General features: G+C 37.3%; 1 protein-coding gene across 1 annotated transcript in view; it reads right to left on the bottom strand.

Moving 5' to 3' along the window:
- Positions 1-19,110, bottom strand: part of AOAH (acyloxyacyl hydrolase) — a gene marked incomplete at its 3' end in the record, with an annotated part of 107,575 nt that overhangs the window by 70,846 nt on the left and 17,619 nt on the right. Inside the window, exons 3-4 of the mRNA XM_081346233.1 lie at positions 7,612-7,707; positions 2,638-2,704 (exon numbers count right to left, since the gene is read on the bottom strand). Coding sequence (XP_081202359.1) covers positions 2,638-2,704; positions 7,612-7,707 — 163 coding nt within the window. The remainder of the gene's footprint in view (positions 1-2,637; positions 2,705-7,611; positions 7,708-19,110) is intronic.

The raw sequence follows: 19,110 nt of genomic DNA, 5'->3' as shown, positions 1-19,110 counted from the left end.
CCTATGGAGATTCTCAATCATCCAAGTCATAGTTGTCCCAAGGATACTTTTCCAAAAGGCTACTGGATTTTCATGGCTTTTTTCTTTGAAAATATTTTGCTTCTTTTTTTTTTTGAAATTTTTTAGTAGTTTTTATAAGGTTAAGGGGGGGGTAAGGGGATAAGAATTTGGGTTAGGGTACAGGAAAAGTTGGGGGTGAGGGTTGGGGTTTCCCCCAATAACATTCAATATTTGGCAAACAGCGTATTGTCTGGGTAAATATATATATAAATAAAAGTAATAAAGCTAATAATTGATAATAATGATAGGTATAATAGATTGTCATAAACAATACTAAATTTTCAATGTATAGTATTTTTGTTACTCAAATAAATTCAAAATTGCATATGACATTCCTTTCTCTCTAACTCACTTATCTAGCCATTGATAGAATTTATTCCAAGTTCTATAGTAAACTGAATGCTCTTTCTCTTTAATCTCTAAAATTAATCTATCCATTTCTGCACAATCCAATATTTTCTTGATTAATACTTCTTCAGTTGGTAACCTTTCATTTTTCCAATATTGGGTATATATAATTCTCGTTGCTGTCAATACATGTAACATTAAGTATCCGCTCTCTTTCTCATAGTTGGGGCCTATCATTCCTAACAGAAACAATTCTGGCTTAAATTCTATTTGTTTTTTAATCATCTTCTCCAACCATAAATGTATCTTAAGCCAAAACCTTTTAGCTGTAGGACATGACCACCAGATATAGTAGTAAGTACCTTGTCTTTGGTTACATTTCCAACACACATTTGAAGTATTTTTAAACATTTTGGCTAGTCTCACTGGTGTCAAAAATGGTTTGCTTCTTATCCAAGAAGTTACTTCAGTTCTAACTGACTTTTAATATAGATTAATTTTAACATACATTAATTTTAATATCTTATGTTAAAATTGAACAGCCCTCTTTCAACAGAGGGGAAAGGGTATGACACCTACTATCTCCTTACAATTCTTTCAAGAAGATTCCACATCTATTTACACTCTGATAAATTCCCAATCTTTCCATTCTCCACTAGTCAGTTAGAACTGAAGAAATTTCTTGGATGAGAAGCTAAATGTTTTTTTAAAGAAAGTCCAGTTTCTTTTTGGAAAAGCACCTTTGGGATTTATTTCCACCAATAATTCGAACAGCAGAATCTGTTGGAATTAGATTCTTTTCAGGCCGGTTGAGAAGTGCAGCTAAACTTATATGAAGAAATGCATTTGCTATTAATTAATTTAATATATAGACCACCTCAATCTGTATGAATGGCTCAAGGCAGTGTATATACCTAATGTTTTATATACATACATACATTTAAGCCTTGGTGGAGCAGTGGGCTAATGCCTCCTTAAGTAACACCAGCTGCCTGCAATTAGTGCAGGTTCGCATCCCACCAGGCTCAAGGTTGACTCAGCCTTCCATCCTTCCGAGGTAGGTAAAATGAGGACCCAGATTGTTGGGGGCAATTAAGCTGACTTTGTAATAATGTCGCTTGGGGTGTGTATGAAAGCCCTAATAAGCAGGCATATACATAGAATGAAGGCTACTGCTAAGCTTGTAAGCCGCCCTGAGTCTTCGGAGAAGGGCGGGATATAAATGGAATTAAAATAAATAAAATAAATAAATAAATAAATATATTGCCTAGAACAGAGTTCCCCAACCTTTCCACCTTTGTGGATGGGGGGGGAAGGGAATTGTTCTGGTGAGTGAGCACAAATGGAGCATGTGCACACGCACTCGCACACTGCTCGCACAAGAGGGGATGCACATACACTCTTGCCTGCCAAGTCCGCAGCCTGGTTCTGATTGGCTCAAGGCCCAGTGGTGTATAAAAAGAAAATCTGGATAAAACAACAAGACATGAGGAATAACTCAGGTTTTAAGGGCTAATTTTAACAGGACTTATTTGTGAGCCCTATGAATTTGGGGGCAAGATGAATCTGAATGGAAATCTTGGGGTACATTTCTCAGCTTTTAGACTGAATTCCTTCTGGAGCAGTGACATTTTAATAAATACAAAAGTATGCACTAAACAGCAGCACTCTACTATTTATTGTTTGTTAGATTTTTATCCTGCCTTTATTACTGCATGTAACAAAGCAGTGAGCATATCTAACACTCTTTGCTCCTCCTATTTTCCCACAACAACCCTGTGAAATGGGTGAGGCTGAGAGTATTTGGCCCAGATTTCATATCTAAGCCAACGTCTAACCATTACACTAAATAGTGTAAATAGATTAGACAGATTTATTGGACTGGATCTATACTAGATAAAAGCACAGGAGAGGAATCCCATAAGAAATCTTGGGATATATCTATGAATGTTAAAAACCCTATCATCTCGCAGATCAAACAATTCACAAAAAGCCTGCCATCCACTCTAGTCCAAGTCCTGGGAAAAGAGCCAGTTCTTGCATTCTACATTAGGGCAGGATGAGGGGCTGTATGAATCTTGGCAGGATATGCCAAAGACCTCCTGGTTCTATCAGGGGCATTATTTGATTAATAAGGCCAGAGTATGCCATCTACGATGGTTGTATAGGACAAACGTTAATTATGCATGACATAGCAATAGTTATTTATTTGTTGTCATTCATACTTACAATTTAATAATCTTTGGTCCATATATTTCAGCAAGCAAAAAACAAATACCTTGTAGGTGGAATGTTTCTGGAAAAACATATATTGAAAAAAAATGAGCATTCATAAGATATTTACTCATCCTTCTAGCTGAAAGGAAAAGTTATTCTACTGCACTGTGCTTTTATAACAGAAGTCAAAAAGATGTCATAGAAAGTTCCCAGATAAGATTGAGTAGCCCTTTTGTTTGTTTCTAGTAGATACTGAAAATATTGTATGAATGGGCAAATGGGACCACATTGGTCCCAGTATGCGTGTCCTTTCTGACTTGGCTATTCATCCGTATGCTACAATGACAGTCTGAAAATGGGAACCTATTGTACATTAAAAGTTTGTATGTGCTCTAGGTCAAGTGTTAACAAACATTTTCAGATTGTGGGATCTAGTAATTTTTGTAAAAAAATCCAGAACCCTGATCAAGAAGCAAAGCTGTAATGACGGAAAATTGGCTGTGTTTCATAAACTTTTGTCTATGCATGTGTGTGTGTTTTGCAGTTAATCTTCCATGGAACCAAATCAAATTTTCAGAATTGTAGGAACCAGTTTGAAAAGCCCTGGTTTAAGACATAAGATTCTAAATTACTGAAGAAGTCAACATTAATATTTATATAGCAAAATGGATGTGATAGTAGGAGCAAGATCAACCTGCTCTCATCTTCATATAATTCTAGGCCCAGTGCTCTTCAACATCTTCATCAATGATTAGGATGAGGGGACAGATGGGGAACTCATCAGATTTGCGGATCACACCAAGCTGGCAGGAATAGCCAGCACTCCAGAAGATAGGCTTAAGATACAGGAGGATCTGGACAGACTTGAACATTGGGTGCCATCTAAAAAAATGAAATTCTATGGTGAAAAAGTAAGGTTCTACATTTAAGCAAGAAAAACCAAATGCACAGTTATAGTATAGGTGGTACCTTGCTCAATAGTAGTAATTGTGAGAGGGATCTCAGAATCCTAGTGGACAATCACTTAAATATGAGCCAGCAGTGTGCTGCAGCTGCCAAAAAAGCCAACACAGTGCTAGGCTGAATTAACAGAGGGATAGAATCAAGATCACGTGAAGTGTTAATATCAACTTACAATGCCTTGGTAAGGACACACTTGGAATACTGCATCCAGTTTTGGTCACCACAATGTAAAAAAGGTGTTGAGACTCTAGAAAGACTACAGAGAAGAGCAACAAAAATGATAAGGGGACTGGAGACTAAAACATATAAGGAACGGCTGCTGGAATTGGGTATGTCTACTCGAATGAAGAGAAGAACGAGGAGTGACATAATAGCAGTGTTCCAATATCTCAGGGGCTGCCACAAAGAAGAGGGAGTCAAGCTATTCTCCAAAGCACCTGAAGGCAGGAAAAGAAGCCACTGCTGGAAGCTAACCAAAGAGAGAAGCAACTTAGAACTAAGGAGACATTTTCTGACAATTAGAATAATTAACCAGCGGAACAATCTGCCTCCAGAAGCTGTGAATGCTCCAACACTGGAAGTTGGACAGCCATTTGTCTGAAATGGTATAGTGTTTCCTGCCTGAGCAAGGGGTTGGACTAGATGACCTCCAAAGTACCTTCCAACTTTATTATTATTATTAAATGCCACAAAAATTATTATAAAAAATATATAAGCAATGACAGATTTTCTGGCTGTGAACTAAGGTTTTAAACTGATTTAATTAAGCTTGTTGGGCAACTTTGAACAATTTATCTTGTGCCTAACATACTCAAAATAAATAATTTAAATTTTATTGTAATTAAAGCTGTCTGGCAATAATTTATTGGCACACTAATTAATTAGTTGTTATTAACTAAAAAAACAATTGTATTTCAATAGCTCTTTTTCTTTTCAGAGCCATCTTCAATATAAGTGCATTTATGAGGCAATTTCCCTTGACTTCGTCCCTTATAAGAAAATAAACCTTTACTAATTTCTTATTTATTTGAAATTACAGGGAAGTTGCAAAGCTAAATTTCAAAAATAAACCAAACTGCTGTGCAGTCTTGGCCTCAGCAATTAATATTCCCAATAGCCATTTTTCAGTCATAATAATAATATGTTCTGGGCCTCTGAAAAAGAAGAAAATCACTTTTAATTAATTACTCAATGAAAACATTGCAGATTTAGTAAGATAAGAAGCAATTAGGTATGGCTACAATAGCAAGATGTATACATTCCTGCCAGGACAAATTGCTCACAAAGTATCATCAGTCTGCAACATCAAAAACAATTTCTATGATAAGGCATAAATTTGCTGGTTTTCCTTTTGCTTATGAAAAGGTTATTTCTTATGAACAGTGAAATTAAATCCTATGTGAGTGTCTAGGGCTATATCCATTCATATCATTAAAATGTACTCAAAGTTCTTGCTTTTCTTTACATAGTCCCCAGTATCAGCACAAATACTAGTTGAATTTCACTGAAAAAGCATTTTTGTCTACATTATCTCCAGGAACAACCTCATACTGATTGCTAGAAAGGATCAGTAGTGGTATATTTGGTGGACCACCATGCATGCTACCAGAGACAGGTAATTTTGCAAAAACTATTCAATATGGTTTTAGAGTTGGTGCTATAGTCTCTGTGCCTTTCCACTGCTAAGATGAACACATTGCTTAAATAACCAAGTGGACCAGTTTGCTCTGATAGTTTGCTCTGAGTGACTCTTGGCAACTTTGTATCCCACAAATAATATATGTGGCTCAATACTTTTTAAAACTTTGATCATATTTCTCTGAAACTCATCTGTGGAAATTATATCAATTACTGTTAACAATTACTGAAACTAGACATTTGCACTGCAAAAAAATTAGCAATGAAATACAAGCAGGAAATAAATTTGTATGATAAAGTGGGCTCAGAATATTCAAGAAGTTATCACAATGGATACTTGGGAAAAGATCTGGGTGAGGAACGTAAAATTTACGCAAGCCCAAAATTTAAGAGAGAACTTTTATAAAATGTTTTATAGGTGGCATTTAGATCCTAAAAAGCTCGCAAGTATGTATCCGAACTATCAACCTAAATGTTGGAGGTGTGGTGGCGAAGATGCAACGTACTTTCATATATGGTGGACCTGTAAAAAGGTTAAAGCTTTTTGGATTAAAATCTGGTGGAATATGCAGAAGATATTTAAGCAAAGGATAAAGTTTTGTCCGCAATTGTTTTTATTGGGCATAATTACGGATACTACTGTTGTGGACACTAAGTTGATGTTGAACTTAATTACGGCAGCAAGACTTTTAGTAGGTCAATATTGTAAGAAGGAGGAACTGCCGACTATAGAAGAATGGACTTTAAAAGTTTCTGACCTGGCGGAAATGGCAAAGATATCGGCTTATTTGAAAGACCATTTGCAACAACGTTATATTATGGAGTGGAAAAAGTGGATTGATTACATCCAGAACAAATATGGGACCAAAAAGTTTCATTTAGCATTTGTATAAGTTTTGATGTGATATTAGTATTGCTTGTAGTTATTTTATATGAGCTAGAGTGCGATAGACTTAATAGTTTATTGTTGTTAGCATATGGTTGTTTATGATTGTTTTTACTTTTATACCTTGTATTTAGCTCTGGGAAGTCGGGGATGGGGGAGGGGGGAAGGGGAGGGGGGAGGGTTAGGGAGGGCTTGGAAGGGTTGGGTGGGGGGTGGGGGGGAGGGATTGTTAAAGATAAAATGTATTGAAAAACTTTTCAATAAAAAAGCAGGAAATAAATATGTCACCATCTCCCATTAGAGGATTCTAGTTTGACAATAATATAAATGTGAAAGAAAGCAAGTAGGAGGTCTAACATGAGGGTCTTGGGAACTTTATTTGTCCTATTAGTTATTATAGTGGATGGAATTAATGTTCAGTTGCAATATGGCAGCAAAGAGATATAAAAAGCAAAGTCCTACAATCTAGATGGTTTTAAAAGCACAGCCTTTTATGAAATATTAGTGCTCAGGTATATCTTGCAATTATTATTTAGATTTCAATGTATCTAGTTGAATTTCTGTTCCTTTTAATGAGAAAATATATTCTTGTTTTTCCTATTATAATTAAAACTGTGTCTCTCACTTTATCAATTATACCAAGGGTGTCCAGCCTTAGCAACTTTAAGACTTGTGGACTTCATGCTGAGTAGGAATTCTGTGAGTTTAAATTCCACAAGTTTAAAGTTGCCAACGTTGAATTTCGCTGAATTATACATTGGCCTACATGATAAAATTTTCTTTTCTTTGCTTGTTTAGATACTTGTATCAATTAAAGATTGGATGAATAAGTGTGAGCATCATGGCACAGAATTATGATATATCTCTTCCTTCTTCTTATACTTCAGTAAATTAGGGTGGCATTTGTCTCAGTCATTTTCACATACTATGTAGGAGATGACTAGGCTGAGCCCAAGGGAGGGGTCAAACACGGCATCAGTCATGAGTCCCTTCATGCCCATAAGAGATCTAAGTCCATCCTATCTTGAATTCCTTCTACCCTTGTCTACCCCAATTTCCTATGGCTGTTAGTTTAGATTCCTATAGAGAGCTTAACCTTGCAATAAATCTTTATACCCATTTGAACTGCTTGGATCTCCTGATTTCTCTGGTGCTTGACATGTTGTCTTTTTTTTAGACTTAAAAACACTTTATCCCTTTTATACAGATAACTGGTTCTAGGTTCCAGGTTTCTGGATATCTCTGACAAGATCAACATCCTCCCTTTCTAGAACAAGAGAGCCCTAGAAAGATTTTCACAAAAGGCAGGTTGCTTGGGATGATGAAATTCCTTAATTGTTTCTTTAGAGAAGGATGAATTGAGAGCCACTCTGAGATAAATTATTACTTTTCATTAATTCAAAATATCTGTAACTAATTATAACAAGTGCAATATTGTATATCATATCATAAGCATGTAAACAAACTAATTGGTATATGTAGTGCATATTGTTTTTTACCAGGTAAGTAGGTACAGAATCTTTCCAGAGTTGCTTTTACTGTAGAGTTGTGGACTTGAGAAAGCTGCTGTATTATAGAGACTACACTCACGCAACCTACAAAGCAAGAAAAACAATCCAGATTACTTATATTTTAGGAAGTCCGGCTGGCTATTTAATATTATTCAGAGATGCTCCTGTAAAGAAATTTTTTTTTGGTATAAAAATAAATATGCTATTTTTAGCAAAATGGGGTTTGCAACTTAGAAACCATCTTGTGGAAATTAATCCATCTTCAGCATTGCCTTTTTCCTCCCTATCAATGTAAGGCACAATTGGATGCATATTTATAACAGATAATAAAACAGGTTTTTTATTACAAGAGTAAAATGCATATGATATGAAATTTAAAAAGTAGCAGAAGAGAAAGCAAGAAAAGATCTGATACAACTTTATTATTCTCAAGAAATAAGAGGGAGTAGGAAAGCACAGCAAACAATGGGAAGCTAAAACCAACACACTTAATTGCAGACTTAAAGATGTGTTGAACGGCTTAGACAAATAAGCCAGTTATCTTTAAATTTTCCAATGGATCAGCAAGTTAATCTTAAGGAAATTTGCAGACAGTCTGAAAAATTAATAATACTTGAACTTAAATTCTAAATTTGGACAAGTACAACATACTGTAAATACCACCCTATTTAGCTTGCTACATCCTCCTCCCTACAGCATATTGTTGTTTAAGTCTTTACACATTTCTTTTACATAAGCTAACTTTAAATTAAGAGGACAATACAAACAAAGGACAAGAAATTATGGAAATAATAACAAAGAGAAGTTTCAGATGAGATGTGAATATTTTTATTATGGTTTATTATAGTCACTGACCAGTATTGCATACAAGAACATAAATTAAAAATAAAAAGGAACAAAAGCAAAGCAAGATAAAAAAATTACAGTTGAAATGGGCTTTTCGGTCAATCAAAATCAAATCAATAATTTGCAGCATAACAAAATTATAAAAAGGAGACTGATTTATACTGGTCTGATAATAATAATTATATTTTTAAAAGATCAAAATTTCCTGGATGTTTTCCCAAGGATATAAGGCAGGTCCCTGAGTCCTTTCAGAGGTTACAAGTATAACAGGTCCCCCTTGTTCATGAGATGCACAGTCTCACCTCACAGAGGATTATTAGTTATCATCTCTCCAAAACTGTTGTGAGGGGACCATTTAAGCATACTAAAGTTAGTGTTCAAAATTTGGAAACAGTTATGTGACATAAATATCTTGCTGGTTTCTAAAAGGGCTTGACAGCTCTGCATTCCTACATAGAGCAGATTGGTCCTGTATGGCTTCAAGATCTTCGATACATTATTTAAATATGCTGGATGCATGCTCATAATCCATCATTAGGAGTGCCTCCTGGAAAAACCAAGATGTGGAAGTTTTTGTGAGATTATCCTGAATCATATTGATTTGTAATTTCCTTCAACAAGGAAAGAATTCAAACGTGTGGGAGAGAACAATAACTTCAACCAATGCGCTGTAATACAGGTCCATGTATTCACTGCTTAATACTGCATTTGGAACACAAGGGGATACCTGGAATATAGAATTTAGGAATTAGATTAGACCCTCTCTAATTTAATCTAAGTAAAGGAAATATAAGATCTTATGCAAAGTAGTTATGCACGAGTCTTTTGACTAAGATCAAGTATAGTACCAGATGGAATATACTGGTCAAGAGACTAAGCTTTAGTGATTAAGAAGAGTGCTGGAAACAATTCAGACTTCCTATTGAGATATAGGCACTTAACAAAAGTTTTGAGAAATGTAAACAGGAATAATTTTAAACAATATACCCCTGTAATTAGGTAATGGACAATCTTGATCTCCAAGATCCAATAATGAATTGGAATAATGAGGAAAAAACAGAGAGGGAAATGCAAGGGTAAAAAAAAGAAGGAAGAAAATAGGAAAGTAAATTTAACCTTTTCCAAAATTCAAGATGGGCATCAATAAAACAATGGAAAATTAAAAAGGGTATAGTAGCATATATCAATAACACAAACTGAGAAAAATATAGGCATATGAAATAAACAACTTTAACAAAATGAGCATTACTAAATATGGATTTCTAGGTCCTAACATTGCAGCTAGCTTGCTAGACCTTATATCTGAGTTCATTTGGAAACAAGGAGATTCAAGAAAAGTGATTATGATTTTATAAATTACCTCCATAGTACAAAATATATAACCTATTTGAAGCTACACCTGATATTCATAAATGCTTGTCCTTTTCCAGTTCTAGTTTATTTTATTTACTCTAAATTTTTATTCTTGTTTTTTATTGTTGTTGAAAAAAAATCACATTATAGCTAATGAAATCAGAACATGAGCTTGCTGGCTATGTACCCTCTGGCAAGCTGAACAGACTGTTTAAATTAATCTACTTCTGTAACAAATATACAAAGGAAATTCTAATTAGAAAGGCATCAGTGGTTGCTGATAAAAGGCAAAATTCCATGGAATAGCCTTACTTTGGTCTGCAGATTTTAGATATATGAGAAACACTCATGTGTTAACTTAAGCCCTTAAGTTAATCATTTGAGAACGATATCACAGTATGTGTCATTCTGATATCAATATGGTTGGTGATGAACACCTGCATATACTAGTATACTACTGTGTAATAAGAACAATTAATTATTGAATTGTATGCAGCATTGAATAAATATGCATGAATATATACAAACATACAAAAACATGAAGAACGTAGCATAAAAATAAATCCAAAGCAACTATAATAAAGACATGCTGTATTACTAATATTAACAGTGTTGCTGTTCCTCTATGTTGGGAGATATTTATTTATCTTTGTTGGATTTATATTCCACCTTTCCTTCAGTATGGTATGGGACCAGAACACTAGTGATCACTCTTAAAAAAAATCTCTGAAGGGAACAGGATTGGTATAGTGCATTCATCTTTGCTCTTGTTGATCTCTTAGCAGTTTTTGATATTATTGATCATGGTATCCTTCTGGTCTGGGTTTGGAGTAAGGAACATGGCCTTGGGCTGATTCTTCTCGTACATTCAAAGTCAAGTTTTAATTAGTGTTAATAAGTGGGGGGAACAATCCAACTTATATACCTTTTTCTTGGGAGTTCCTATGAAATGATTAACTGCAGAAAGCTACTGTAATTCAGAGTTTGAATTGCAACTATTTGTCTGAAGACAGTTCTCCCCAAGTTTGTACAATATGTGCAAGTTTCCACCAGAGGGAAGAACACTTTAGACCACGTGTATTCCAATCTGAAACAGGCATACAGAGCTTTCCCTCTCCCCCACCTGGGTACATCTGACCATCTTTCACTCCTGTTGTGCCCAAAGTATGTCCCTCTCAGGAAAAGAACTCAGGCAGTCACAAAAAGGGTCAAAACCTGGCCAGTGGGTGCTCTCAGCCAGTTGCAGGACTGCTTTGAAACCACTGACTGGAGTGTATTCGAAGAACAAGATCTAAATGCATATACAGATGCCGTACTCTCTTATATTAGAACATGCACTGATAGTGTAACAACAGATAAGTGCATTAGAGTTTACGGGAACTGTAAACCCTGGATGACTGCAGAGATACGAACACTCCTGAGAGCCCGGGATTCTGCCTTTAGGGCAGGGGACAGGGACACATACAGAGAGGCCAGGGCAAATCTCAGAAGAGGCATTAGGATGGCGAAACAACAGTATAAACACAAGGTGGAAAACCACTTAGCAGACAACGATCCGAGGCAAATATGGCAGGGACTGCAGCACTTAACCAACTACAAGGGCAGTATGAGGAGCATGGCTAACACCGATGCCTCATTGGCTGAGGAGCTGAATATCTTCTTCGCTCGCTACGAGGTAAAAAGACCAGACCCCGTAGTCTCTGCTGGCCGGCCTTTTGATTCTCAGCCACTCACCCTGTGTGAACACCAAGTGAGAGCTGTATTGAAGGCTGTGAATCCCAGCAAAGCCGCAGGCCCAGATGGGGTGCTGGGGATAGTGGTTAGGAATTGTGCTGACCAATTAGCAGGGGTCCTGACAAGGATTTTTAACATCTGCTTGCAAACAGCATGTGTACCATCGTGCTTCAAAGCAGCTACCATAGTCCCGGTCCCCAAGAAAACTGCAGTTGAGTGCCTGAATGACTATAGACCTATTGCATTAACGTCTGGAGTCATGAAATGCTTCGAAAGATTGGTTCTCCAACATCTCAGGACATGCCTCCCACTGGATTTTGATAAACATCAATTTGCCTATAGGGGAAATAGGTCGACAGATGATGCCATAGCTACTGCTTTACACTCTGTAGCAAGTCATCTTGAGAAACCTGGAAGTTATGTTAGGATGCTTTTTGTTGACTATAGCTCGGCTTTCAACACCATTTTGCCGAGCATTCTCATTGAGAAGTTGACTGACTTGAAATTCTCCCCTGCCATCTGCGATTGGATTCGAGACTTTCTTAGGGACTGGTTACAAACAGTGAGGGTTGGGTCTGCTTTGTCCACCCCCCTGAAGCTTTGCATCAGCTTGCCACAGGGCTGTGTGCTTAGCCCCTACCTGTACTCTTTATACACATATGACTGTGTATCATCTGACCCATCCACTGCAATAATTAAGTTCGCAGATGATACAACTGTGGTGGGTCTCATTACAGGTGGGGATGAGACAGCATACAGGGCGGAGGTATAAAAACTATCCATATGGTGTAGTAACAACTTGCACCTGAACATCGGCAAGACGAAGGAGATGGTGCTAGACTTCCGGAGAAAAAAGGAGGAACCTGCCCCACTTTACATCGGGGAGGACTGTGTGAAGAGAGTTTCCTCCTTTAAATTTCTGGGAGTCTACCTCTGTGAAGATCTGACCTGGAAAGTTAATACAACCCAGGTGGCTAGAAAGGCCCAACAGAGGCTTCACTTTCTCAGGGTCTTGCGGAAGAACAGGGTAGAACAATGGCTAATGACCCTCTTTTACCGGTCTACTATAGAGAGCATCCTCTCGTATGGTATTGTGGTTTGGTATGCTGGTCTGACAGTCGCAGATAGGAAAGTATTACAGAGGGTGGTGAGTACAGCACAAGATATTGTGGGCTGTCCCCTGACACCACTGGATGACATCGCCAGGGCTCGTTGCCTTGGAAGAGTGAGGAAAATTCTCAGGGATGACTCACACCCTGGACGGTATCTCTTTACTCTCCTACCATCGGGTAGGAGATATAGGAGTATAGCCAGCCACACCAACAGGCTGAAAAACAGCTTTTATCTGTGGGCTGTTAGGCTTTTGAATGAGAAATAACTTTTGTGAATTTTATGCAGAATTGACTTGGGAGGCCGGTGTGTGGTGTAGTTGGTTCACATGGTGTAGTAAGATGAAGGGTTTGTTGTCACTGTGTGTTGGGGGGTGGGAGCACAAAGGGAGGCTCAGCTAATCTCAATGTACACATAGTTGTACTTTGACAATAAAGGTTCATTCATTCATATGGAACTTCAGCCCTCCCCCCGGCCTCTGTGCAACTAAAATATTGAGAAGAATTAGCTGATGGAATTCTGTGTGGAACTAAAAACTGAGATCTCTTACATAGAAAAAAACCTAAGGCAATGGCACAAACAAGTCAGTTCCTGAGCCAGTTGAAGTCAACATATCTTAGAGTTCCCAAGATTGAGAAACATTGAATTAAGCAATCCCTCTGGGTGCAAGGTCCTTTATACAGTAGCTAAAACAATACCTGACTACTACATTGCATTTCCATAAATGCCTTCTAGATAGCTTTGTAATAGTTTTACATCTCTTATACTATAATCAAGAGCTATATTAGTGTAGTGATTAAGGCTAGACACTGGGAGACAGCAAGTTCTAGTTTCACCTTAGGCACAAAGCCAGCTGGATAATCTTGGGACAGGCATTCACTCTCAGCCCTGGTGAATCATTTCTGGAATCTTGTCAAGAAAACTGCAGAAATTTATTTAGGCAGTCACCAGGAGTCAATGCTGACTTGAAGACATTCCTACACAAACTCCCTATACTGTAATTATGTCTAGCTTGAGGAATTCATCCCAAAAATCCACAGTTCCCTAGCAATACTTTGAGAATAAAAACAAAACAACCGTCACTCAGATTACATGATAATTTTTAATTCTAAGCATCCCAAGCACCTCATTAGGACAAAATCTGCCTTAATACTGAGACAAAAAAATGCTAAATTTAAGATTTCACATTCTAGAGAAGCCTTTATACAATATGCATTGCTCCATAACTAGCAACATTGGTTAATCATTGGGAAAGTCTCAAATTTCTACATGTAAAAAATTTGCTCTATTTTGGAAATATTTTTCTCAACAGTTTCTCAGCAGAGAATTCTGGGACGTTCTCAGGGCTTGTATGATGCAAAGTCAGAGAAGGTGAGCCAAAATTTCATGAAAGCCATCTTGTTCCTTCATGCCATTTTACTGAGGAATCCTATGTTTGTAAATCAAATAGGTTTGTGAACCAGCAAGAAACTATTAATAAAATAGATTCCTGTATCATGAAGACATTTTAATTCTATACATGTGCCTGTGCCTGAAAATGTAGCAATTAAAAGTATGTAACACTACATATATACTCTATATACTATAAAGGTAAAGGTTCCCCCGCACATGCATGCTAGTCGTTTCCAACTCTAGGGGCTGGTGCTCATCTCTGTTTCAAAGCCGAAGAGCCAGCACTTGTCCAAGGACGTCTCCGTGGTCATGTGGCTGGCATGACTAGACGCCAAAGGCGCACAGAACGCTGTTACCTTCGCATCGTAGTGGTCCCTATTTTTCTACTTGCATTTTTACGTGCTTTCGAACTGCTAGGTTGGCAGAAGCTGGGACAAGTAACAGGCGCTCACTCTGCTACGCAGCACTCGGGATTCAACCTGCCAAACTGCCGACCTTCTGATCAACAAGCTCAGCGTCCTAACCCACTGAGCCACCGCGTCCCTTCTATATACTATAGATGGGTGTAATTAAAGTACTTTGGATGAAACATCTAAGTGAGAGAATTAGGGTTCTGACTTTTGAATGGCACCAGATTTGGGACTATATAACTTCTTGTTATGCTTCTCTCACTATTTGATTTCCTTCATTCTCTATTTTCCCATGATCAATGCAAAGTGACTGTGATTTTAAAAAAGGTTCTATATCTTACTAATTCACATTTCATCACTTTTTTATTTTGTTAAGTTTTTCATGAAAAAAGGACTTTTTTTCATTGCCAAGTATATATTTTACAATGGCTCCTTGGTATCCATTCTTGTCATTTTTCATCTCTATAATATCTTCTATTAATGGGATATGAAAATCTTGATGTGAGAGCACATTACATAATTTATTATCTAACAGGCATTGAAGTTTCTTGGGATAATGAACAAATGATTAGAATAATTTGCAGTTTTTCACAGAATAATTCAGAATTTATTTCTCAGTTCATGAGTGGGGGAAAAAGGTAAAGAGATACCGATATAACTTTTTATACCTGCAAGGACTTGAAATTTATCTAAAGATTTGCTAAAGCTTTTCTGTCTCAATTTTCTTTTACTGTGCTGATTTTAGGCTATTTTATTAATCTTCTATCCTTATTGCATTTTCTCTTTAAAATCATTTTCCCTTATTCTATACCAATAATTGGTCAATGACAACAACAACAATAACAACAGCAGCAGCAACAATATTAACAATAATAATAAAGATGGAAGGGACCTTGGAGGTCATCTAGTCCAACTCCCTGCTCAGGCAAGAAACCTTAGACCAGGGGTGTCAAACTCAATTTCATTGAGGGCCGCATCAGCATTGCAGTTGCCCTCAGGGGGCTGGGTGGGTGTGGCCTGGGTGGGCATGGCCTACTGGGTAGGCATGGCTAAAGTGCGTATGGCCTACTGGGTGGGCATGGCCAGCTCTACATCATTTGCATCAAGGGTGCCTATGGGGGCCTGGGCAGGAGTGGGACAGATCTGAGGGTCTCTGGCAGGAGGAGGGTCTCTGGGCCAGGGCCAAGGCAGTGGGGGCCGTTCCCTCACTGTTTCCAGGATGGCTTTGCGGGCCGCATGAAACCACTTCACGGGCCGGATCTGGCCCCCGGGCCTTGTGTTTGACATGTCTGCCTTAGACCATTTCAGACAAATGGCTGTCTAGTCTCTTCTTAACAACTTCCAGGGTTGGAGCATTCACACCTTCTAGAGGCAGTTGTTCCATTGATTACTATGGAACAGACTCATTGTTTGCACGTGAAATGAAGATCTTCAGCATGAAGAATCATTTAGAAGACCAACGACAGATGAAAAAAAAGCATTAGACCTGTCTTCAATGGACACAATAAAACATGCAAACCAGACATACCTTTCTGTCCAATGGTATTGTTACCAGGGATCCCAACCTACAACATTACTAAAGAATAGAGAAAAAGGTTAGGCTATCTCACAGAGGGAAGCAAATACTCCATTCAACTCTGTATTACAGTGCCTCCAAAGAATCAAAGATGTGGCAATAGTTGAAGATGAAATCATTTTTATTTATTTTTTATTTTAATCCCATTTATATCCCGCCCTTCTCCGAAGACTCAGGGCGGCTTACAATTTAAGCACAAACCAATGTACTTAGCAATAGCCTTCATTCTATGTATATGCCTGCTTATTAGGGCTTTCGGGGGCCCCCAAGCAGCATTATTACAAAGTCAGCTTATTGCCCCTAACAGTCTGGGTCCTCATTTTACCTACCTCGGAAGGATGGAAGGCTGAGTCAACCTTGAGCCTGGTGGGACATGAACCTGCACTAATTACAGGCAGCTGGTATTACTTAACGAGGCATTAGCCCACTGCTCCACCAAGGCTCTTGGATTCATTTGAATCATGGTTTCATTTGAAGTCACAGCACTTTTTAAATCGATAGATCCATAATTAGCCAAAGAATCCAATTACTACATAGCACACCCAATCTAACCAAATATGCCAAGATTGAAATACCTAGAATCATGGAACTTATCAAGCTTTGTGTGACCACATACTTTCAATGTGATGGACAAATATATCAAAGGAACACCCACGGGATCACCTTTTTCAGCACTAATAGCAGATACCATAATGTAATGCTTGAAATCTATAGCACTCCCATGCATACCACCCAAAGTATGGATCTGATATGTGAATGATGCCTTTGTCATAATAAAAAAGGACCAACTAGCAAACACAGACAAACAACATTAAAAAGAAAACAAAAAATAAATAAACTCAAAGGGCAGACTTGAGGGACCACTAGGTCTTTTTCTGCTGTCATGTTTCTATATGTATATTCAAAGGAATAAAATTCACTAGGGAATAAGAAACAACAAGATGCTACCCTTCCTGGATATTCTCATCAGCAGATGGCAAATTAGAAACACAAGTCTATCATATAATTACCAAATAAAGAAAAAGATCCAGCAGCCCAGAAGAAAAGCCCAGTGTCATCTATATAACATTCAGTGTAAGGCCTGCAACAGCTACTGTACATGACAAATCGGCAGAAGACTTACAGACAAATTAGCATACACATTTGAATACAAATTAGCAGTCAGAAGACATGATGAAAACTTCTGAATTTCATAACACAGAGACAGACTTAACCTTAATTTCAGCTGGGAAATGATGAGAATCCTAGACTAAGCCAAGTCCAAAAACACTAGAGAATTCCTGGAAGCCTGGCACTCAGACAAATCAGCCATCAACAGGCACATAGAGATAAACAAATCTATATATCATTCCAAAAAGATGATCAAAAAGCCAAAAATGAAAAACAAAAACAAAACATCTCCTCACCATCAATCAACCCCCATATGAGCAGCAATTAACACCAAGATTAACATTAGACTAGCAAAAATTAAATCAGGGAACACCAAGACCCCTCCCACCAATACTGACAGGGTAAGCCACTAGTATATAAAATGAGAACAAACCCTACTCCCTATTAACACTGATAAAGTTACCTAGTTTGATACTGAAATATCTGCAAGAAACTAACCAAGCTCAGAGACCACCAAGAATCTCACAGTTCAACTACAACTGTTAGCTACAAATATTATCTTCTATTGAACAAAAAAAATAGTTATCAAATGAGCTCAATCATTCTAGAACCAGGGAACTCTCCTCCTCCTCCTCCTCCTTCTTAAGACAGCAGCTATGTTTGGATCCCCCCTTTCCAAGCGGGGACTTTTAAATTAATAGGAATCAATATTAGCAAGTCTGGTTGATTTCATTCTTCTACTTAAATAATGAATAAGCTTGGATCTAAGCCTTTCCAAGTATTAACTAGTTACTAGTGCTCTAATGGGCTCTGCTGAAGAATAATATGGTCCATTAACTAAAATATCACAGAATGAGAGAGTTAAAGTTATTTTCAAAAACATCCATACACAAATTACATTCTTTAATGCTTAATAGCTAAACTTTAGCAGTACAAGAATCTGCAGAGGTGAGGGAAAACAAGAGCAAGTAATAAAATATGCATTGGAATAGTATACAAACTCTTGCATTTAACAATGTAATTTAAAGTTTGCATACTAATATACAGTAGAATGCATGTTTTTTCATTTTGGTGTCATTATGATTAAAAGCAGTCCTCATGGACAAGATTTAACTGACTTTCATCTTAACAAGTGAATCGAGGTTAATACTAATTAATATTTGGATAGAAGAAAATAAAAAAATCCAAAGCCTTAGGCTAGACTGGGAAATAAAAAAAATAAAAAATAATCCACAAGAAAACAATGTCAAACTACTTTTGTACTGTTGCCAAAATATCCCTGTCTATGCAATTACCTGGAGTCAAGCTCATTTGGAGGAGATTTTATCTTTTGGAGGTTAATACTGGTTTAAATTCTGAACCTGATGTTAAGGGCTTTGGTGCTCCAGCTTATTCAAATGAAGAAGATTTTTGATACTTATTTTTGGCTCTAAATAAAATTCTGTTCTGATTTATGCCTGCATAAACTGCTTAGGAACCCATGAAATAACTCTGAATTGACACTACCTGACTGATTTATAGTATAAAATAAATTATAGATTAGGTAGAGATGCCTAATGTAGCATTGAATAAGCTACAGTATAAGCAGAGTTGCTTTGAATCAAAAGCATCAGAAAACCATCTAAACCTTATTTCTTGGGAATACCATAATTATTTCAATGTAGCAGTACACAGATTTATTTAAACAGTGGTGTAATTATCCACTCTTATCATTCCTGCAAATGTAGCAACATCTGTCGATATTCAAAGAACGACCAGTCTCATTAGAAACAGAGACCTGACAAATGACCATCAGAAAGATAAATGTTGATCAGATGCATCCAAAAAATTCAGGCAAAATGCATGCCATCAAGGAAAAAAGATCTTTAGAACACAATTGTTTTCACATTTCAGTTGTAGTACTCTGTTAATTATTTAAATGATCCCTCAAAACCTAGAGTGGGAGATGGAGTCTTC

Source organism: Vipera berus (assembly GCF_964194415.1).
Source record: "Vipera berus genome assembly, chromosome: Z".
NCBI lineage: Eukaryota > Metazoa > Chordata > Lepidosauria > Squamata > Viperidae > Vipera > Vipera berus.
Note: the sequence above shows the minus strand (reverse complement) of the source record. Positions and strands in the feature narration are given on the sequence as shown.